Source organism: Arachis ipaensis, chromosome B3 (assembly GCF_059453495.1).
Source record: "Arachis ipaensis isolate K30076 ecotype BB chromosome B3, ASM5945349v1, whole genome shotgun sequence".
In the NCBI taxonomy this organism is placed as follows: Eukaryota; Viridiplantae; Streptophyta; class Magnoliopsida; order Fabales; family Fabaceae; genus Arachis; species Arachis ipaensis.
Window position 1 is genome coordinate 8,426,597 of NC_142438.1, and position 25,026 is coordinate 8,451,622.

The window sequence follows — 25,026 nt, forward strand, 5'->3', positions numbered from 1 at the left end:
TCAATCTCTGTTAAGAGAGAAAATGAAGGGGCTTGTGATTCCAATTTCATATTTAAATCAACCTTTGTTTTGAGAGATACTAAGCCAAGGCAGAGGAAGATTTTGGATATGTCATTCAATGGACGATCTCAATGCTTTCATGGACCTCACTTCATGCTTGAATGGATTATAATTAATACTAAAAGAAACTCACACAGGATAGTTGAGAGACAACTTTGCACATATGACAGTCAGAAATTTCTTTTCATCCTTCATTTTTAGTGGAAACTAGCATCTGAATTAGATGTCAAAGATGTTATTATTAGAAATGGATTAATACATTTTATCACCAAATATTTCTAGAATGCTACTGTTTTGCAATTTGCATATGTTCTTCAAATGTATTTTTACTTTTTAGATGCTACTGTTGCAAGAAAATAGTGTGTATTAAGAAACAATTGAAATTGGAGCTGAATTTTGGGAGATACTAGTTATCTGGCCTCAATATTTTCCCAGAATATTTATACTTATTTAGAAGTTTTTCTTCTAAAAGACACAAACGTGTACCCATTGTTGGTTGGATTGGATCCTTAAATTGTTTTTATTATATATATAATTAAGGATATTATAAGAAAATCTTTTCATAGAAAATATAACGTATAAGTCAACATTTAAAGTTTTTTTTTATGTATTTAGTGTATTGGAAAAGATAAAATTTCTTCTTTTACCATTTGAACTAATGTTTTAAGGATATTTTTTAACTTAATCTATATAATTATATGACGTTAGAATAAACTTCAATTGAATATTTAATTTTGAATCCAATATTTTTAAAAATGACTGCAGAAAGTTTATACCTGCAGAATTAAGAACTTGATTGATTGATGTTTATGTTATAGTAGTTTAATTAAAAAAGATTTAAATTACAATAACACATTTGTAAATGTAAAGCAAAAGCAACTAGAAGAACTGAACCATTAAACAATAAGAGAATGCTATTTATTGGTGATCTTCAATTGCCAGAAACTTGTGCTTCGGACTCTGAACTGAAGAATTGGCGGTAAACATCATAGTTGTTGGGAAAATCTCAACAAAAGGTTCAAACAAGAACCTGTCTAACAGCGGAAGTACCAAAAATAATTTTTCCACAACCTGTGCAATTAAATGGGCAATGCCAAAGATACTCCAAGCAGCAAATATAATGGCAGAAATTAAATAATCAGACACCAGAATTTTAACGTGGGAAAACCCCCAAAAGAGGGACAAAAAACCCACGGGACCTAGTCCAGTAAAATCTTTCACTATCAGAATAATGGGTACACAAACAGTCTTCCTAGTGACACTAGGGCATCTCAACAATCAACAAAATACATCACCAAAACTAGGGGAATCAACATAAACCCTCCACAAAGTGGGTATCTCAAATCAGACAAAATAGAAGACAATACAACAAATAAGTTATATCCTAATGTTCATCTCTACGCCAGGAATAACATACTAAAATTTTATAAGAAATGGAGCAAGTTTACCAAGTCAATGTGATCAAAGTTGGCTTGCCCTTTTCCCCAAATTTCTCTTCTCCTCCGACGACGAAGCAGGCTTCGTTTTTCCTTTCATTCAAATGAATGAAAAAAAACTCTTCTCTCCCACCCTCGTGGCTTAAAGCCACTTTCTTTCTTTATTTCTTTTTTTTTTTTTGTTTTAATATGTGTGGGTCCCACTTGAGGTTGGAGACCCACCAACAAATCTCCCCCTCACCAACTCAAGTGGGGATAGGCTGCTCCACCAAGCCCGCCTTCTCTTTGCAGGAATCAAACTTCACTGCAGGTAAACTCTTAGTCATCATATCTGAACCATTATCATCAGTATGGATCTTCTCAAGTGCATATGACTTCATCTCAAGCGCTTGACGTATCCAATGATACCTCACCTCTATGTGCTTCGATCTGGAATGAAACGTCGGATTCTTGCTTAGATGGATAGCACTCTGACTGTCACAGAATAACACAAACTTCTCTTGATTGATGCCTAACTCTTGTAGAAATTTCTTCATCCACAAGAGTTCCTTAGAAGCTTCAACAACAGCAATGTATTCTGCCTCTGTAGTAGACAAAGCGACACATTTCTGAAGTCGAGATTGCCACGACACAGCTCCCCCTGCAAAAGTCATCATATAACCAGAAGTAGACTTTCTTGAATCAAGATCCCCAGCCATATCCGCATCTGTGTAACCATCCAACACAGGTTGGCCACTCCCAAAGCATAAACAAACTCTAGAAGTACCATTAAGGTATCTGAGAATCCACTTCACTGCTTGCCAGTGTTCCTTGCCAGGATTAGAGAGAAACCGACTAACAACTCCAACGGCATGAGCAATATCCGGCCTGGTGCAAACCATAGCATACATCAAACTACCAACTGCAGATACATATGGAATCTTCTTCATTTCTGCTTTCTCTTTCTCATTTGTAGGACATTGCTGCGAACTCAGCTTGAAATGACTAGCAAGTGGAGTACTAACAGGTTTGGAATTACTCATGCTAAACCTCTCTAAAACCTTCTCAATGTACTTCTGCTGTGACAACCACAGTTTTCCATTCTTCCTGTCACGAGTGATACTCATGCCAAGGATTTTCTTTGCAGGACCCAAATCCTTCATAGCAAAGGATCTGTTCAAGTCTTTCTTAAGACTTTCAATCTTCTTAGTGTCATGACCAACAATCAACATGTCATCAACATAAAGTAAGAGAATTATAAAATCACCATCAGAGAATTTCTTAACATAGACACAATGATCAGAAGAAGTCTTACTATACCCATGACCTTCCATGAAGGAATCAAACTTCGTGTACCACTGCCTTGGCGCTTGCTTCAACCCATATAAGCTCTTCTTCAACTTGCATACAAGATGCTCATTTCCTTTAACCTCGAAACCCTCTGGTTGCTCCATATAGATTTCTTTATCTATGTCACCGTGAAGGAATGCAGTCTTCACATCAAGCTGCTCAACCTCTAAATTCAAGTTAGCCGCCAATCCAAGCACAACTCGAATAGAGGACATCTTCACAACTGGAGAGAAAATCTCCTCAAAATCAATACCTTTCTTTTGCTCAAAGCCTTTCACAACCAATCGAGCTTTGTACCTTGGCCGTGAGACATTTTCATCTGATTTCAACTTGAACACCCATTTATTCTTGAATGCTCTCTTACCCTTCGGCAACTTCACCAATTCAAAAGTATGATTCTCATGCAAGGATTTCATTTCTTCTTGCATGGCCTTCAACCAATCTTCCTTATGTTCATCAGACATAGCTTCCTGGTAGCTCTCCGGCTCCCCAGTCTCAGTGTTCATCACATACTCATGAGGAGAGTATTTTTGAGAAGGATGACGCTCTCTAGTAGATCTTCTCAATTCAGGCTCAACTGGTGGTTCAAGTGGAACTTCAACATCTGGCACCTCAGGTTGAGGTGTAGGTTCATCATGCAAATCATCACCATCATTATCAACTTGCACATCTCCCCCATCAACAGGAGGTCTAGTGGAAGGACCAGGTTCATCATCAACAGAACGTCTAACAGTTACTGTTGGCTTATCTGTCTTCTCAAGATCTTCAATAGTTTGGTCTTCAAGAAAAATCACATCTCGGCTTCTAATTATCTTCTTGCTCACCGGATCCCATAATCTGTAACCAAAGTCTTCGTGACCATAACCCATGAAGATACACTGCTTTGACTTCCCATCAAGTTTAGACCTTTCATCTCTTGGAATGTGAACAAAAGCCCTGCAGCCAAACACTCGCAAGTGACTATAGGAGACATCTTTCCCTCTCCAAATTTTCTCTGGAACATCACCATTAAGTGGAACAGAAGGAGAAAGGTTGATCAAGTCTACTGCAGTCCTCATCGCTTCACCCCAAAAGGATTTAGGCAACTTTGCATGAGAGAGCATATACCTGACTCTATCATTGATAGTACGATTCATTCTCTCTGTTATGTTGAAGAGTCTTAGGAACCGTCTTCTCAAGCTTGATCCCATGTCCTTTACAATACTCTTCAAACGGACTCCTGTATTCACCACCATTATCTGCTCGAACACATTTCAATTTTCTTCCTGTTTCTCTTTCAACACTTGCATGAAAGTGTTTGAAGATTCTGAGCACCTGGTCTTTAGATTTCAAAACAAAAGCTGGGATTTGAATCAGATTACTGAAACTTATATCAAGAGATACCAAAGCTGGGAAACGAGACACAGAAGGCACCAACAAACCAACTGAATTGGCACGCCTTCTAGAAGACAAAAACTGGAGAGGCCTTGTAAGAGTTTTGCGTATGGATGATGTCATGTGCCTTTCTACACTTTGACCCGCATTCAATTGCTTACTTGGCCTGGATTTCTCTAACAACTGATATTTAAACAATCTCTTGCAGCCAGATAGATTTATATCATACAGTGAATTAAGACAAAATATGCTATTGGGAATACTAACAAGACTTCTGCAGTTTTTCAGATTCAAAAAATGAAGCTTTTCTAGAGAACCAGTGGAAGCATCAAGGTGAACAAGTTTAACACATCCTTCAAGATCTAGGTGCTCAAGATTTAGGGCCTGTGATAAATTTGGTATCTTTACCAGATTTTTGGAATGACATAGTTCCATATGTGTCAAGTTATGTAGATCCTACAACAAAACAAAAAAAGGGGCATCATAACAACTTTCCAACTCGTTAAATTAGAGAAAGATGAGAAAATTGTCCTCTTGTTTTCATTTAAATAAAATCAACATGAATAAAGACAATAATATCTATCATACCTTTATTCCCTCCCAGAGTTCTTTGATGTTGCTATACGTAAGGATTAATTTAACTAGTTTATTTGGTTGAAAGTTTGATGGCAAATATGTGAAAGGATATTCTTTCCAATCAAGATATCCTAACTCATTAGAAAGAAAATCCAGGCTTCCGGAAAAATTTCCTTTGGGAAGTATGAGTAATTTCAGGCCACTCATTTGTGACAAAGTTTCAGCTGACAACTCTTTCCCAGCTTCATCATATGTTCTCAGAACTATGGCTTCAACGTTCTCAGCTGTCTGATACATTAGACCTTTTAAAATTATTTAAATTCTAAAAATAGTAGTAAAAAATAATATTACCAATAACTATTTTACCTTGTTTTCTTGCAGGACATATCTTAGATCCTTGTTTTCTATGGGGTATGCCATTTTAGTGAAGAACAGGCTCATGAGCCATTACAAGGTGTTGTAGAAGATTTGCTAACAAGATCATTATTTAACCAATGTAATTCCTTGCTTCATAAGTTGAAGACATGATCATGACATATAACATTTTCTATAATATTCATACGCTAAGAGACAGCTAAAAGTACTATATCTTGAAATTTGAAATCTGATATACAATCCATTAATTTGGTTTGTAGCTTTTGGATAATTTCATAGAGAGAAATAATTGTAGTTTTTGGAGGCAAGAAGGGACAACCCTATTGATGGTTGTCTACCAATCAAAATCAAAGGTTTTATTTCTCACAACAGCTTGCATGACAAGTCTTGTGAAGAGTACAAAAAGTACTTCTGAATGTAGTCTCCATCTACATCCTCACATTTTTTTAACCTTCAAAAACATAATTAAGCATATAATTCATAATTAAGTATATAATTTAATTGGAGATTGAGACATTGCAGCAAGATAAACTCAGCTACTAACATATCCCTTTTTTTTCAGTTTCACTTTGATTTCTCTGCTGGGAACCATAGAAGAAAATGAGTTTGATCACTTTTGAGAGTCGTACTTATTTTAACATGTACCACATACTTGATTCTCAAATTAATTTGTTCATTTTGCTTGTAATAAACCTTAAACAAATCATCAACTCTTCTCAAATCTTATCACAATTTAATCCAAATAGCAAATGAGTACTTTATTTGATAAAGCTAATCATCAGAGAAACATAGCAAAAAGAGAGACACTATGCTAAATAAGAATTCACATATTGCCATCAACTGATGATGTTTATTTCATAAATATAAAAAAATGTTTATAATATTTCTGGAACAACTCAGTACTCTTATACAAAATTACATAGAGCTGATGGTGCATTTTCAGCTTTTTGATCATCAACTCAAATTCTCACGATCAACTCTATCCATTATGGGATTTTGTGTGATCATCAGTTGGATAAAGCATGAAGTGATATCCAAGATGCTTGGTCTCCATTTCAGCAAAATTCAACAGCAGAATGGATTGAAATCCTTGGTCCTAGTCCATCTGAAATGGCTGCAAAGATCATAGCCAGATCAATTTGCTCTCAAGCTGTTGCGATCTGCTACTGACTGCCACTCGATTCAAGTAGCTTTTGCATTTTTGGTGTTGCATGCTTTTGGCATATCGGTGGAAAGAAAAGCATGTGAAATGAATGATGAACCTGCTTGCTTTCTAACTTTTTAACTGAGAAGTCACACTGCAAAAGATGTCTTCACTGCAAGGAATTGTTAGACCTCCCATTGAGTGATTAAATCCAAATTCTTCCTCGGCTTCACTTAGCAATTGTTGAAAAGCAGGTTCATGCAAGTATGATATAGGAACCATATATCTCTTCTTTTGCTCCTCTTCTCCAACATACACTGCAAGATACCCTTTTTGCACATTTCCAGACACTTTTTTGCCACCTGAAAGAGACCGGCTGAGGACACGTTTAGCATGAATCACCGAAGAAGGCAAACGAATAGCCATAGTTTTCTGAGAATGTGGATTTTTTTTTCCTTTTTTAGAAGAAACTACTTGTTGATGGATAATGTGTTGTGAAAACTTGATGAAAGATTCTGAGATGCTGCATGCATATATATAGAGATAGATTTACTCAGCAAGATTTGGAGATAAGCAACGACATGAAATTTGGTGAGACAATAACATTTTGATGAATCACATGGTTCTGTTATTCAAAGCACTGTCAAGTGTTAAATTATGATTGAAACTAGAAGTATAAATTGGGACATGCACCCAACAATTTTAGTTAAAGATGGAATACTTGGCACCCTCATGTTCTAAAAATCTTAGTACAATAATTTGTGGATGTAGGAACTTTCCTCTAGACATGGTGGACAGAAACTATATTTTGGATCAAGGGTTAAGATTTTAATTACATGATTTTCCTTTTGTTTTGCTTTCTTTTTTCCCCAAGCAATTATGGTTAGCATTATAGATAGATTTGGCATTATTAAAGCATACCAAACTACTTGATTATAAAAGAGGATATGGTGGATATACATGAAGAACCTAAGTGATATGTTTTGAGCCTGTCTATAGCATAACAAGTAGGCCATGGCTTTATTTGCATTATATTGGCTTCAGTCTCTAAAAGTCTCTTTCTGAAGATAAAACTATGTTGGCAAGAAACCTCATTGAAGACAAGACAATACCATGTGATCTCATTTGCCATTGTCTCTCCCTTGACCCCATCAAATAGTACATTAACCATTCATTTCTGAAGAGAACTACCTCCACATAACATGTATCTGTTATATCTATATATATTCACCAAAACTATGCCATTCTCAAGCAACAATCATTCTTCTTCTACACACTTTGATATCATTTTTATTGTTGTTTGTGTTAAGCAACATAAAACAATGGGCTTTCGCTTACCAGCTATTAGAAGAGCATCATCTGCTGTAGTGGAAATTACCATCTCAATGAGATGTGAAAGATGTAAATATTAGAAATTTCTCCCTCACAATTTCTCTGGATTGATACATTTTATCAACAAATATTTCTAGACTGCTATTGTTTTGTAAGTTTCATATGTTCTTCACATGTTTTTTTTAGCTGCTACTGTTGCAACAAAATAGTGTGCATTAAGAAACAATTGAAATTGGAGCTGAATTTTGGGAGATATTAGCTACCTGGCCTCAATGTTTTCAGCATCTAAATTCCCCTGAATCTTTATTCTTACAAATTTAGAAGTTTTTCTTCCAAATATCCTTAATAATGTGTAATGTCTGAAATGTAAGTATACCCATTGTTGGTTGGATCCTTTAGTTGCTTTTATTATTAACCATTTTTGTTATCAATTTGCTAAATTTCACAACAACAACAATAACAATAATAACTGAGACTTCATATTTCATATTTACATGCATGTGATGATTCTTTTCTTTTACTATATAGTATATGAATATATCCTTAAAAGACCAATAAAAACTTATCGACGATATAGTTAAAGGATATTGTAACAAAAAATTAACCAATGTTTTTAGGAAAATTTTTAGCTTAATTTATAGAATTATATGATGTGAAATAAATAAACTATAATTGAATATTTAGTTTTGAATCCAATATTTTTAAAATGGCTGAAAAAAGTATGCACGTGTAGAATTAAGGACTTGATGATTGATTTATTGTTATGTTAACTAGAATGAGACCCACGCATCCATTAATGATAGTATATAATAAATATTTAAAATGGCTATGTTTTGTAGAATTAAATTAAATATGTGTAAATTAAAGTTAAATTTAAAAGGTGTTTTGTTTAAAATAATTTGTAGTACAAAAGATTTAAATGTTGGAGTTGTACAAAGTGATATTTTTATTGAGTGTGTGTTTGGATTACAGTTTACAAACGGTAATTTGTATAAAATTGATTTTGCAAACTTGATTTTGATAAAAAGTAAGTTTGTGTTAAAGTGATTTATGTTTGATAATTTTTGTATCAAAATGGATTATAGTAAAATAAATATTGTTTGAATAGATCTTATTAGTTAATTTTATAATAAAATTAATATTTACTCACTAAAATAAAAATAACATATAAAAGTAGACAAAATATATTTTTAAATAAAAATATAAATATAAATTTTAGATATATATATATATATAATCAAATATGTTATATTTTTTAAGTATTAATGTGAGAATGTTAATTTAGTATTTTTTTAACATCGTACTTTTATTTTAGTACTCTCAATAATCTTATTCTTAATATTATTGAAATTTAACATTTATGATTTTATTATTATCTATGATTAATTTTTTATTTAATTTATCTTTTTTAATGAAATCATAATCTATATTATAAAAAAAATTACACTAAAAAATAGCATACGAGAATTACAATTATAAAAGAGAGTACTAAAAATAATAAAAAATTAAAATTTACTTTGTAGTGATTGAAATAAATTTAAGTTCTGGATGATATTTTTTATATAGTATATTTTTAGTATTGTTAGTACTCTTTTTTAGTTTACTATAATTTTTTACTATTATTATTATTTACGTTTAATTTTTTGTTTAATTTACTTTACCTAATAGGATCAATAAATCATATTATTAAAAAGATAATAACAAACATAATACACAAAAATCACAATTATAAAAGTGTATAATGTCAAACAAACAGTTGACAAAAAAAATAAAAATAATAAATAATAAAAAACAGAACTCATATAAATACAAATAAGAAGAATTCTATAAATAATACAATAACATACATACAGGATAAAGTTGGTAAAAGATAAATAAATATTTAGTATTCATGGCTAAAAGCCCGTTAAGAAAACGCAGAAGTTAGAAATTGTTACTTCTTGTAAACGTAGTTTTAGTAAAAAAATCACTTCTGCATTTATAAAAAAAATTGTCAAACCAAAAGTTGAAAACTTTCAAGAAATCTAAACATACTTCTTTTCTTCTAACGCATTTGCTAAACACATCCTTAGTGGTTTAATTTTTGAATTTGTTTTAGTTGATGGACTTAGTCTTCTTATGTGGCGCTCGTCCTCCAGTTTCTTTATTGGTTATCATTAGAGTTGTTGTTTTCTTCTTTCTATCGTAGGTTCTTATGAACACATATTATTTATGAATTGTTAAGTTGTATGCACTTTCTATTGTGTTGTTTGTTCTATCTTTGCATATATGTTCTTCCTTCGAAGATGTGTCTTGAATTTGTATGGTTTTCTTTCTCCTTAATCTTTTAATGTGCATGCAATTTTTCAACGACATCTACAATAAAAAGAACAAAAATGTGTAGAATTTTTTTTGAACAAGTTATTTTAATAAGAATAATTGAAATAGTATAAAGTGAAATAACCTATTAATATTTTTCTTTGACCCACTTTGTCACAATATCTCAAGTGATGTAAATTGAAAATAGTGTTGAGAAATGTTCAAAATTGAATCTTTAATTTCTTTCACAACAGTTATGAGTAAAAAGTTTGTTTTTATTGTACGTTTAATTGGTCTATACAACTCATTTGCATCTTCTATTTTTAAATTTTTTATAGTATAGACTTTTCCTGCTTGTAACAAATGCTTGAATTTGTTCATCATATTTCTCTTCACAATTACATGAAGATATGTTCTCTGCAGTGTTAGTAAATCATAGCTAATAATTAATTAAAAAAATTGATTACATTAATTTTTTTTAAGTTATTAAAAAAGGAACAATGAATAGCATATCGAAAGAAATATAATTTTAACGATATTAAAATATAATTATATATAAAGTATTATAAAATAATATAAAAAGTATAAAACGTAAAAATAATTAAAGTATTTTTTTGTAAATTCAATTTAAAAATATAATAAATATGTTTATTTTGTATCTTTTCATCTAATATAATCATTTCTAAGTAAAGAGACTTTTCTTCATTTGTGGGTGTTAATGTTTTCCATAGACGAACCATGTGAACTTTGATAAACCAATTGTCTGTTTGTTTGGTGATATTGTCCAAAGAATGATGCTCTATTGAGTAAGTTTGAGATGTTGTGTAGTGCCAAAATAAATTTCTTATGCTAAATTTAATGTTATTTGAAGAAATAGTGATAAAAAACTTGTATAAGTAGTTCAAATAGTATGGAATTTGAATATTTGTAACGTAAAATTTATTATGATTAATAGATTATTATGACATTTGTAATATGAATGTTTATTATATTTAATGAGTTATTTATAAAAATTAATAAATTAATTATTAGGGTTATAAATTTATTGTATTATTTATAACGATAAGATGTAATAAATATAGGGATATGAATTCTTATATAGGTTACAAATTTGGTTAGATACTATTAATTTTTAATTATTGTCAATGGTAATTTTGCAGCCGAATTTGTATATATTTCTATTATTTGTATATTTTTTTGTATATTTTATTTTTGTATTGATTTAAAAATAATAGTTGATTTGGCAAAAAATGAGTGGTTGATTCTAAAATTTTGCTAAATAATATTACTGACATGGTATTAGTAAGAAGAGAAAAATCTCTTAAAAGTAATGTGAATAAATTTATCTATCTATTTTTACATATTAAGAATAGATATAAGTAAGTTAATCAAAAACATCTAAATTACAAGAACCATTTGAAAATGTAAAGCAAAAACCTCTAGAAAAACTAAACCATTAAACAATAAGATGAGAGAATGCTTTATATTTTTTGGGAGGTGTTTGAAATGTTACAACTTACGAGAAGTGTTTTTTTATTTTAAGTTAATTTTTTAAAGTTTTTATGTATTTATGTATGAGTTTAATTTTGATGTACCGACAGTGTAAAACGTGCAATCACATCTGTTTTTTTGGATGACCATTTACAATATCAATGTGAAAGATAATTTTTTTTTTTGTGACTAATGTGAAAGATAGTTATTTTTAGAGATATAGTAGTTAAAAACATTTAAATTACATGAAGCCATTTGTAAGTGTAAAGCAAGAGGCTCTAAACAAACTGAACCACTAAACAGTAAGAGAATGCTTTATATATTGTGGGAGGTGTTAAAAATGTTTAAGTAGTAGACAAAACGCAGATGCAACATTTTCATTCATTCATCAATTTAAGGATTGCGGGCTACATTAATTGCTCATCTTGAATTGCCAAAAACTTGTGCTTCTGATTGTGACGAGATGAAGAATTGGCTCCGTACATCATTGTTGGGTTAAATTGTTCCACATCTTCCTTGAATACCCAACGATAACCAACACTCTTCACTTCTACTACTTCTGGATAATCACTTTCGATGGCCAATTCATTACCATCACGATAACATGGCCCTTCTTTTAAAACCTCTGAAAAATAATGAATGATATTTTCCCGGGAGCAAAACATTAGCAACATATGATCCAATTCAGTTGTGATCAAATCCTGCTTAAACCGTATTGGAACAATGTAATAAACGCCCCCCCGATAGCAACTTCGATGAAAATGACAATGTAAAAGAGATCCTGTCACTCGTCGAACAAATTGAGGTGAAGCATGATGTGCAACAAATGTTCCACAAACAGCAATGCCAATACAATTGTTGTCATCTAGAATGGGAGACGGATCCAGCCATATTGAACTACCCGCATTCTGTTCGCTGAACCACCTTGGAATTTTAGTTCCTGGAACAACAGCTCTAATGCTGTATTTGGGGAAAGAGCATTGCAAGTTCACCTGCCACCGTAGAAATTAGGTACGATTAACAATATAAGTTCATAATATACATAGAAAGGAGGAATTGAAGTTGGTACCTGAATCATTTTTATCATCCATGAAATAACTGTCACACGACAACCTTCCGTGTCACTCAAATTTGGGCAGTTGAAAACATATATTCCTCCATAGCAATCTCTTCTGATCGGCAAAAGTGTACTTGGCAACCACTTTAGATGCTTACAGTACTCCAAGTTCAACTTCCTTAGCTTGGGAAGTTCCTTGATGCAATGAGGTAGCGCAACAATATTGTTTCCCCCTATATTTAAATCTTCTAAACAATGTAACTGTCCAATAGCTTCAGGGATTTGAACTAGATTACAGAAACTTATGTCAAGAGATGTCAAAACTGGGAAACGAGACAAAGAAGGCACCAATGAACCAACTGAATTCGAACGCCTTCTAGAAGATAAAAAATGGAGAGGCCTTGTAAGAGTTTTGCATATGGATGATGTCATGTGGCTTTGCACACTTTGACCTGTATTCAACTGCTCGCTCTGTCTTGGATTCTCTAACAACTGATATTTAAATAATTTCGAACACCCAGAAAGATTTAAATCTTGAAGAGAATTAAGATGAAATATGCTATTGGGAATACTAACAAGATTTTTGCAGTTTTCCAAATTCATGAAACGAAGTTTTTCTAGAGAACCAATAGATGCATCAAGGTGAACAAGTTTATCACATCCTCCAAGATTTAACATCTCAAGATTTGGAGTCCGAGAAAAGATGGGTATCTTTACAAGGCTTTTGCAGCATTCCAGATTCAAGAAACGAAGTTTTTCTAGAGAACCAACAGATGGATCAAGGTGAACAAGTTTAACACATCCTTCAAGATTTATTGCCTCAAGATTTGGAGTCCGAGCTAAGATGGGTATCTTTACAAGGCTTTTGCACCATTTCAGATTCAAGAAACGAAGTTTTTGTAGAGAACCAACAGATGGATCAAGGTGAACAAGTTTAACACATCCTTCAAGATTTAGTTCCTCAAGATTTGGGGCCTGAGATAAGTTTGGTATCTTTACAAGATTATGAGAACCTCTTAGTGCTATATGTGTCAAATTAGGTAGATCCTGCAACCAACAAAAATCCAATAAAAGCAAGTAATATTACTCTATCTAGTTAACTACCTTCCAACTCATTAATTTTTTGTCCTTTTTCACCTAATTGTTTTCATTACTTATACATTATTTTTGTTCCTATATATCATTTTTTTTTCTCTTTCAACAATTTATACTCTTTTAATATATCACCTAGTTGTAATAATAATATTGTTAAAAATAGATAGTATTTATGATTCATAAAATATAAAATTAAAAAATTAAATATTATTGTCAACTATTCAAACATTACATTCGTACTTATATATTTTGTCAAATATTTTCATTTTTATGCTATAGTATATATTTAAATGTAACTTTTAAAAGACAAAAGAAATAATAAATAAAAGTAACTACTTAAAAAGAACAAAGACAAAAAGTGATATGAAATCAAATAAACAAATTTTAATTTAATATTTTTATTCAGAAAGTATGTATTCTTCCTGTAATGTTCCAAGCTTCTTTTTTTCTATTATTACTATCCTACCCTTTAATTTTATCAAAATTTCTACATTACCCTTATTCCTCCTACCCAACCCTAACCCTAAATTACTAAACAACTTCCACTCTTCCTCATCAACAACAGCCCCCTTCTTTTCAAAACTCACACCATACACAAATACACCTACGCAGAAAAAAAGAAGAAGGAGAGAACGGTAGAAGGGGCTGCTGCCTCCACGCCTCGTCGCCGAAGTTCTGCTGCTGCCAAGTCGCCATCGACGTCAACCCTAGAGAAAGAGGGAGTCTGCGAGGTGAAGGAAGCTGGAGGAGTGTCGCTGCCATTAGCGTTTTGCGGTGCCGCCATCATGGTCGCCGAGAAGGAGGAGGACCCGCGAGGAAGAGGGACGCGGTCAGTCTCATCGTCATCAGATCCGTCTTTGCCGATGGAGACCCCATCGCCAAGCTGCTGCACCGCCGCTGCCACTGTTAGGTTTCCGGGAAGAGGAGCTCTAGCGGGAAAGAGAGAACGAGAGAGTTCGCAGAAAGAGAAACATCACCATACACGAACAGAGGGGGGAGGAGGAACTCACCGGAGGAGAAGGAGACTCGTCGCCATGCCTCTAGTCGCTAGGAACGGCGGTACCGTCGCCGGAAAACACGTCGGAGCTTCCAAACTCACCGGCAACACTACCTTGCCACTGTTCTGGTCTAGCTTCTTCCCTTAGTCTGTCCTGTTTTCACCTTATCTCTGCCACTAATTCATTTTTACCTTGTCCTTGTTTTGATTTATTTTTGTCCTTGTTCTGTTTTGGATCTTCCAGAATTTTATCTGCCTTTGTCTCTGTATTCGATTTGAAATGACTGCCTGGTGTTGTGGTCATTGTCGCTGTCGTGAGACGCACTCTGGGTTTGGTCTCTTCGGTCCGTTAGGACCATGCTGTGAGTAGGCTTTACATTTATAACCGTTAAGCTTTTGGTTTATGCTATTATGAGTTTTTAATTATATTTATAAAACTATTATTGAAGAACTTTGATTTGATTATAATACTTGATTTATTATAGCTGAGCAATTCTTCTTATGAAATTCATATATTAGGAATTTTTACATGAGACTATATATATGTTTGATAAAATTTTATATTATTTTAGAATATTGATTTTATTTGAATATATACTTTTGAAGTATTAAAGTATTTGTTGGCACACACATAGAAATTATGAAATATGTTTCTATGATTGAAAAAGTATGATGTGAAAATATTTCTGATAAGAAAGTATTATCTGATTGATTTGATTCGATACCTTATATATTTGAGAGATTAAAGATTTATTGTATTTGAAACTATATGTTTTGAATTGGTTTGGGAGGCTCGTATTAGAAAACCGTAGTTAACGGCGGTTATGACGTTAACTTAGATGCATCTGACTCAGACTCCAGCTAGCAGGGGTGTTGCTAGCCTAAAGTGTAGGCCACACGTTAGATCTGTTATTTTGTTAGGACACACAAGAGGAAAGGGCTACCCATAGAGGTGGAGCCGTCCATGTGTGGACTTTTGATTTGATTTCTGTATGAGAACTCCCTTATTGATTCACTTATTATTATTAACTATTATTTTCTAATTAAAGTTACTTTGATAATAATGTTTATATGGTCTCATGTCGATTATAAATGTATTGTCTAGTCACTGAGTTGTAAAACTCATCCCTTTTTTTTTAAAAACATTTTTCAGGAACAAATACTTGACTATGTGAGACTTTTTATTCAAGAGTAACAATCTGCAGCGAGTACGTATTCTTTGTCGAGTTCCTAGATGTATATGCTCCATATGTCACAGGCAGGATCCAACCATTTGTAATTATTTTATTTTTGTTAAAAATATATATAACTATTTATTTTAGAATTTGTAAAATATTTATAACTTTCTTATTCAACTTATAATTGAGTCGGTTTAGGCTTGCTAAGGGACTATTTTCCTGAGCGCCGGTCATGGCTCATTTTGGGCCGTGATAAAGTGGTATCAGAGCTTAGGTTTAATCAGTGTAATATGGAGCAAGTGTCCTATAGTAGGATCACAATTGTATAAATAGAAGCGCGCCTATTTGTACAAATTGTGGCACTATCAGAGGCCTATAGGAATGTCATCCTTTTCTTTTTGTCATTCTTGTCTTTTGGTTCTTGTCATCATGAGTCATCTGTCGATTCTTGACACCTCTTTTCTCTTCTTTGTACCCATCCTTGAGTTATTATTTGGTAGCTTTTCTTAAACTTGCTTTTGCAATGACTTTAGTTTCGGTTCCGGTTCGCAATTCCTGCCTTGTAGCGAGTTCTAATCTTTCACGCTTTTGTGAATATTTGCTTTAATCTTCTTCATTTTCATGTTATTTTCTATGGTTTCTGATTTCAATATTTCATCAATTATCTAGAAGATTCGATATGTTTTTACTGTGAATTATTATCTTATTCCTCTCATAGAACAGTATTTGGATTTGTGGATTGTGGATTCACTTAGCTGCTAATTGAGATGCTTTGTTTTGGATTTTGATAAAACAAGGTTGTTCTTCTTATGTTGATGATCTTTGAAGTTAACATAATTTTGAACCACTCGTGATTTGTTCTTTCGAATCAATAATAAAAAAAAAAACAGTTATTCGGTTGCTTAGGTAGAAGAACTACGTGACGAATATATGCATGGAGTGTTATTCTTGTTTGCTAGATTGGAATTATAATATTCTCTGTTTAGGTGTGGCAAATTTTCTTTTATGATCTGTTAGTGGAATTGAAGATCTTTTCCGATCTGAAAGTTTAGTTGAATTTTTTTTGTTTGATAATCTGTTCTGCTATGGCTTTGTTTGTTGAACGTGGCTTTTCTTTCAAGGGCACTATTTCTTTTGGGATCCTTCAAGTTCTTCCCTTTTCAATCTTAGGATTCCTTTGATTCTGAAATTTAGATTTCAATTTTTGACTCATTTTATTTCTGCTCAGTTACACACTTCATATTTCTCATGGTAAAATGACTCAAAATAGCACGCAAATTAGGGGGCATGAATTTTTGTGAATAGAAATTTCTTTGTAGTAATCACTTTTTCAAAACCCATGATTTCTTTTTTCTTTTCCTTTTTCGTTTTCCTACTGGTTGATGCTGCTTTGGATTAATACCCTTACCTTGTTGTGAAAAACAACTCAAACCAATTTAGTTTATTGTGTACTGAATATTGCATTGAATTCTGAAGAAGGGTCTTTCTTTCCTCCTTCATTTGTTTTTCAATCATGTTCTGAAATCTAAGATTCTTTGTTGTTTTTCAACACCTGAGTTGAGCATTGTTTTCAATACCTTTCAAAAGTTTTGAATATATACTTGTTGGTTAGTTCTCTCTTTTTGTGCATTTTATTTGTTTGATTTTTTTTTTAATACTGTAACATTATTTATTGTATGAAAAAGTGCTTTGAATGTTCAAGCTTTCTTCCTTTATAGACCTTTGTTTTAAACTTTTAATCAATGCAAGTTTTACCCTTGCACTTTTGCAATGCTTTGCTTGTTTGGATTTTCATTGAAGACCCTTTACTCACAAGTTCTTAATCCGTTTACTGATTTTCAGCTGTTTCTTAGTTCCAAATTTATGATCCGAAAAAGCATTTTTGCTTGAAGTTACTTTACCTTGTGCAAGTTAACCATGTTATGGTTTAAACCTTGAATTGTTGCATATGTAGGGGGTTTAATTAAACAATTTTAATTTAAGAATGTCCACAAGATTTATTGAGTAAATTGCAAATAGCTTTAATTGTTGTGAGTGATTAATTGATGATATGAATGCTGAATTGTGCTTGTGATGTGTGATTGGAATTATTAATTAGTGATATGGATTGATTATGCGAATTGTGAATTATTTGACCAATAATTGCTGTGATTGTTGAATCCTAATGGATTATATTGGTTGATTACTGTTGAACTGGTTATTGTAATGGACTTAGTTGGTAAATTGATTGGAGTTTGGTTTAGAGGATAGTTGGAGAGCTGAATTTTGAAAAGTTGAACTAACTTGTTGGAAATCTGAATTTTGAATTCAACGGCAAATTTGGAAAGTGAACCAGTTACTCAATAGTGATTGAAATGATACGAGATTAAAAGCCAAGTAAAGTAGAATAAGTAAAATTGCTAAGATTCAATTTTGAAGGTTTCGTATAACTGGAACATTAGTTATGATTTTTCAAAGTTAAATCGTAAAACCTGGTTTTCTGCATTTTTTTTAAATGAAGCTAGAAACTTTGAAAATCTATAACTAATTCGGTGATGATCGGAGTTGTATAGGACCAAGTCTGGATTAAGCTTGGGAATATAGGGAGCTGGACTGGATTAATTTATTTTTGTTTCATACAAAAAGACTTTTTAATTTTTAGATAACATCTTGTCTTTCATTTGTTTTTATAATGGTTAAATTCATTTTCTTTCACAAGAGTTATAAAAAAATTTATTTTTTCGTAGCATTTTAATTTTTTTGTTTTGTTAATTAAAAAATTTGTTAAATTATATAAATTCTATCATATATGTAATTATATGATAGAATCCCGTATAAAAAAAAATCATTGGATAGAATCATAGAAAATTATTGTTGTATTGATCATATTTACTTTTAAATTTGATGGAAGCCTATAAATATTATGGCTATTTTCAATATGCTTATAAAAAAATTATTAACTTGAATAAGGTTTTTCCGTGCACAGTATGGATTACTAATTTGTTTATTAAAATTTTAATTTTAAAGTTAAATTTTTTATGGGAAGTTAATATTAAATTGTTTTGTTCACAACTTTTCTTATACAATTATTAACTTTTATTAAATTGTTTTGTTCACAAATTTTATCTTATATATTTTTGAATTCTTTAATAAAGTAAAATTATATATCTTTATTCTTATGATCCAATTTAATGTAAAAAGTCCATATTAAATACTTAATCTAACTATATCTTTGGAGGAACGGGTGTGTGACTATGTATCAGACCGGAGGTGGGATCTCAATCGAATTGCAGTAGTCCTAGGTGACGATTGGATTCCCGTTTTCAGGTCGACGAAAACACCTGAACCAGAGATGGGAGAAGATATTCTAGCCTGGCTGTTGACATCAGACGGTGCGTTTTCTATCAAGTCAGCTTGCTCTCTCTATCTAAGCCCTTCAGATAATTCTAAAGCTGAGTTGTTTTCGAAGATCTGGAAGCTTGAAGCTCCCCAAAGGCTGCGTACTTTTTGCTGGCTTGTTGCAAATGAAGTGCTTTTAACAAATGAGATTAGAGTCAAAAGAAATATGACCCAGGATGGATCTTGTGTTAGTTGTGGTGAGGCAATCGAATCGATGCTCCATGTGATCCGAGACTGCAGAGTTGCGAGACAAACATGGATGAGCATTGATGCCAGATTGAGATTTGGTAACTTTTTCAACACCCCCCTTCTCCCTTGGTTGTTGGAGAATTTATCATCCCAATCCCTCTTCAAAGGGGTTCACTGGCCCCTCCTTTTTGTATGCATAATGAATGCACTCTGGCTTCGTCGAAATAAGGTGATCTTTGATAGCGATGAGGCCGTAGCAGAGAATAGCATTCATTTTTTGGCCTTCCGTTTAGCGAAGGACTACTCTATGGCACACCTCGAGCTTGCTCAGAGCAGGAAAAAGGTTTGCAACTTCATTGAAAGACAGATCAAATGGAAGCCACCAGATCACCCGTTTATTAAGCTCAACTCAGATGGCTCTGTGTTAGATGGAGGAAGAGCAGCTTGTGGTGGGATCCTAAGGGACTCTGATGGAAGATTTATAGCTTGCTTTAGTGCAAATTTGGACGGTGGAACAGTGACGACAGCGGAGCTTTTGGGAATTTTACTAGGCCTGGAGCTAGCTTTGAATATTGGTTGCTCTCATCTGATCATTGAAGCAGACTCCCTTGTTGCAGTGAAGCTTTGTCTCCAGAAGGAAATTAACTTACATGCTACTAGATCTTTAGTCTTGGCTATCAGAAACAGATGCAGCAGGCTTACTAACTGGAATATTCATCACCAATTTCGGGAAGCAAATACTTGTGCTGATAGGTTGGCTCACTTTGGTCATAGTCTTCCATCTGGCTGCCATATTTTCTTTAATCTGCCCTCTTGTATTTCCTTAGCTTTTCATGCTGATTCTATAGGTATTGCTCTCTCTAGAGTAGTCTCTATTTAGTTTTCTTGTTTTTGGGCGTTTCTGCCCCCCGATGTTCATCAAAAAAAAAAAAAAAAAAATCTAACTATATCTTAATATTAAATATTTTGTATTAAACTTATCATATGCACGAGGCTCTTCACTAGTTTACTTGAAACTATATATTTAAATTCACAAATAAGTTATTTAGTTGATATACTTTTCTTATCAATTATTTTAATTTATAATTACAAATATAAATACAACTCAAATTCTTTTTCCAATTGTATTCGTATATATTGATATTATTAATATTTTATGAATAACTGTATATAGTTTATAATATCCACCTATCTAATTATAACTTTTTTAAAGGGGGTTTTATTCTTGTAATTAGAGAATACGTTACAAAAATCAATAGCATAAATAATTACTTTTAGCTTATAAATTTAAATAATTAGTTCATTTATGCAAGTAATTCTAATTAAATAAAATTTTATCAAATAACTTAATGAATACATATATATATTAACTATTACAAGAAACAACTTATTGTGAATATAAAAATGGTTTTAAGTAAATATGAATATGTTAATAATGACTATTTTGCAAAAATTAGAAAAGAATACATATTTTATGAATAAAAAACTTGACATTTATTTAAAATTTTACATTTTTAAATTAATTTTCTCTTTCTTAAAATTTTATATTTTTAAATTATTTTTCTCTTAATTTTATTCTTCTACCTTAATGGTATAAGAATTTAGTTGAACATTTTTAAATTATAAGGATCTAATTATAAATTTGATAAAATTATAGATGTCAAAAAAATAATTTAATTATAAAATTAATACTAACAAAGACAAGGATATCTGCCATACCTTTATTCCCTTCCAGAGTTCTTTGATGTTGCTATAATCCAGGATTAGTTTAACGAGTTTATTTGGCTGAAAGCTTGATGGCAAACATGTGAAAGGATAACTTTCCCATTCAAGATATCCCAACTCATTAGAAAGAAAATGCAGGCATCCTGAGAAACTCAAATTTTCAGTAAGACTAAGTATAATAAGCAATTTCAGGTTACTCATTTGTGATAAAGCTTCAACTGGCAACTCTTCCCTGTAGATACAAAATTCTCGGAGAACTATGGCTTCAAGGTTTTCTGCTATCTGAAATATTAGAGCTTTTAAGATTATTTAGATTCTAAATAAAAGTGGCAACCTACAACAATTTCAATAACTATATTACCTTGTTTTCTCGTAAGACATTGCTTAGATCCTTTTGATTCCACAACCTGCTCCACTTTCTTGGTTCGTGGGGTGATTTTTCTCGAACAATACTTCTACCCAACTCTCTCAACAGATCGTGCATAACTATCTCCCATCCATCAAAAATAGTTATAAGTGATTTATCAATGAGAATTCTTATACCAATATCAGGATAAAATCCTCGAATACGTAAAATCTCTTTCACATATTCTTCGCGCTTAAATGGAAAGAAACAAGCAATATCAAGAAATATTTCCTTTTCCATATCGTCAAGTGCATCAAAACTGATTCGTAGCACATCCATAATATCTTTTGTTGGCTTTTCTTTCAATCTAATTAATGCACTACTCCATTCGGAGACATCTCGCCCAAACAAAAATGAGCCCAATACTTTAATCGCTAAAGGAAGTCCATTAGCATATTTTAATGCAGAATCTGTCAGGCTCTCGTAATCTTTTGCAACGTGATTACATTTGAAAGCTTTTCTGCAAAACAATTGGAGAGCATTCTCATCATTTAAGAGCGGAACTTTGAAAACTTCATCCGCTCCATACTCTCTCAATATATGCTCATCTCTAGAAACTATGATTATTCTACTCCCTCTACCTAGCCTTTCCCGTTTTATAGCCAACTTCTCCAATTGAATCCCCTCATCAACATTATCAAGAACTAGGAGAACCTTTCTATGGCATAACCTAGTTTGAATCAGATTATTTGCCAGTGAAAGATTGCATATCGAAAAATTTTCTTGCATGAAAGCTTGACAAAGAAGTTGCTTTTGTACACCAAGTGGACCATAATCTCCGTAAATTCTACTTACGTCATCCACAAAACATGAAGAATCATATTGATGAGAGATTTTTCCATATAAAATGGTGGCAAGAGTTGACTTTCCTATGCCGCCCATTCCACAAATCCCTACAACTCGAACTCGAACATCATCGTCTGAGAGCAAAAGTAGAAGCTTTTCTAATTCATGTAGAGGAGAATGCATCCCAACTATATCATCAGATAGACTTGATGATGGTTTGGGACTCACTATGTTTGTTACCACTTTGACGATATTTTCAATCTCAGCAGATTGTGACCTAAACACATCAATTAAGAAAAAAAAAAAAACCCACAAAATCATCACTTACTACAGCACAAAATTATTTCAAAAGAATAAATAGAAGACATAGAAGGGGTTACTGACTTATCCTTCTTCACATCCCAGCCAGAGAGATTAGCTACTTGTGTTAGAGCCGCCCTCCATCTTCGCACTTGCTCCATCTTCTCTGCATCATCTTTGAATCTTTCTTCATGTTTCATAAAGGCTTTTTCATAATTTCCACTTTGCCTTCTCACCTCAGTTGGACTCACATCATAGAAAACTGGCAGAACACGCTGTCCCGGTGTTTCAATGCAGTCAGCTATCTTTGCCAGCTCTTGCAAGCACCATGTGGAGGAAGCATAGTTGATAGAGAAGACAACAATCAGAACCTGTGATCCTTCAATAGCTTTCAGAAGCCCTGCAGATATAAGTCCTCCTTTCTCGAGCTTAGTATCATCCCTGAAGGCAAATATGCCGTGTCTTTGGAGAGCAGCATAAAGATGATCAGTGAAGTTGAAGCGAGTCTCCCCTCTAAAACTCACAAACACATCATATTTCCAATTCTTCTTAAGAGACAAGGGGCTTTGGATTCTCATGCAATCCATTGTATGTGTGCACAGTCAATAAGGAATAAGCAATGCAGAAATAAGGATTAGTTGTTATGAAAATGAGATGCACACCGAGGATAAGGGATTTATATATATATTAAAGTCAATGGACGTGTCTTTTGGTTAGTTTGCAGGGTAGTAGTTTTTCTGTGGAGGAAAGGATAGATGAAAATTCTTGCAGTGAGTGGTTTATACTTTATTATGAGCAAAACAAAACATTGAAATGGGAGTGTGGGACATACTTTTTTTTTTTTAAAAAAAATAGATAAGTAGTGACGTTATCCTTTCTTAACTTCCAATTTGACACGCATTGCTTCAATATTCGTAGCTCTTTGCTCCAAATCTTTGTCATGATTTGCTAAACATTTTCTCTATGGCACCTACCCAATTTCTTGAACGATATAAGTGTCGTTAGTCTCATTTTCGTTTTATGACTGTGTGATGGATGACTAACGAAATTCATGAATATTTGTAGGGAAGGATCTCATATACATGAATTGTAGCTTCCTAATATGTTTCAATTGAATAGAAAAACATTTCTGCTACAATCACGAAACATAGAATAAACAAGAACAAAAGCACACGTTTCTAGTAAACTTCTTCCCTTTTTTTGGTGGACTTCTTTGTAGAATACTAGTGTCTACTTGTATATGACTAAGTTGAATTTAGAACTAAATAAGTGCTATATACTAATCTGCGAGACGAGTTTGTTGACTGGTTCAATTCAAGCAGTAGTAAAATTAACTCAGAAACAGAACCATCCCAATAGAAATGTGAAAAAGGGGTCCATAGCCTATGATAATAAAAATTAAAAGGAAACAAACTATTAAAAGAGTATCATCTGGTGTTAGCCAAGAATCTTGTAAAGTTGATGAAGTTCAAAAAAGGCTATCTCAATCTCTGTTAAGAGAGAAAATGAAGGGGCTTGTGATTCCAATTTCATATTTAAATCAACCTTTGTTTTGAGAGATACTAAGCCAAGGCAGAGGAAGATTTTGGATATGTCATTCAATGGACGATCTCAATGCTTTCATGGACCTCACTTCATGCTTGAATGGATTATAAGTAATACTAAAAGAAACTTACACAGGGTAGTTGAGGGACAACTTTGCATATAAGACACTCAGAAATTTCTTTTCATCCTTCATTTTTAGTGGAAACTAGCATCTGAATTAGATGTCAAAGATGTTAATATTAGAAATGGATTAATACATTTTATCACCAAATATTTATAGAATGCTATTGTTTTGCAATTTGCATATGTTCTTCAAGTGTATTTTTACTTTTTAGATGCTACTGTTGCAAGAAAATAGTGTGTATTAAGAAACAATTGAAATTGGAGCTGAATTTTGGGAGATACTAGCTATCTGGCCTCAATATTTTCGGCATCTAAATTTCCCAGAATATCTATTCTTAATATATAAAAGTAGATACATAAGCATGCACCACATTACTTTTGAGACATTTCTTTCCTCCTACTAATGCCATATCAACAATATTGCTTACTTGGCATAACTTTAGAATCAACCACTCCATTCTTGCCAAATCAACTACTATTTCCAAATCAGCAAAAAAAATAAAATATACAAATAGAAAACTAAAAAATAGAATCCAATAAATTTGTAACCTCCAAATACATTGAATTCATATTCATATATTTATTATATCTTACCGTTATAAACAACACAATAAATTTATAACCGCAACAATTAATTTATAAATTAAAAATTTAAAAAATGAAAATTATATTTTATTATTATAATTATGTTTATTATAATCATTTTAATTTTTGCCAATGAGTTATACCTCAAATAGCATAGTCTCCCATATTGGTCGCGAGTTCGAGTCTCTGTATTTTTGGTAAAAAAAAATAATCATTTTAATTTTTAGAAGTAACACTAGGTACAAAG

At 32.5% G+C, this 25,026-nt stretch overlaps 1 protein-coding gene and 1 pseudogene across 1 annotated transcript; both read right to left on the bottom strand.

Moving 5' to 3' along the window:
- Positions 1-5,990: 5,990 nt before the first annotated feature.
- LOC107628807 (auxin-responsive protein SAUR21 pseudogene) lies at positions 5,991-6,761 on the bottom strand (annotated as a pseudogene).
- A 4,952-nt stretch (positions 6,762-11,713) lies between these two features.
- LOC107628789 (disease resistance protein RPV1) lies at positions 11,714-23,252 on the bottom strand. Its single transcript, XM_016331390.3, has 5 exons — positions 22,611-23,252; positions 21,396-22,503; positions 21,029-21,316; positions 12,485-13,519; positions 11,714-12,407 (listed from the first exon to the last, which is right to left on the bottom strand). The coding sequence occupies exons 1-5, from the start codon at positions 23,111-23,113 to the stop codon at positions 11,823-11,825; spliced, it is 3,519 nt and encodes a 1,172-aa protein (XP_016186876.1). The 5' UTR covers positions 23,114-23,252; the 3' UTR covers positions 11,714-11,822.
- Between the last annotated feature and the right edge of the window lie 1,774 nt (positions 23,253-25,026).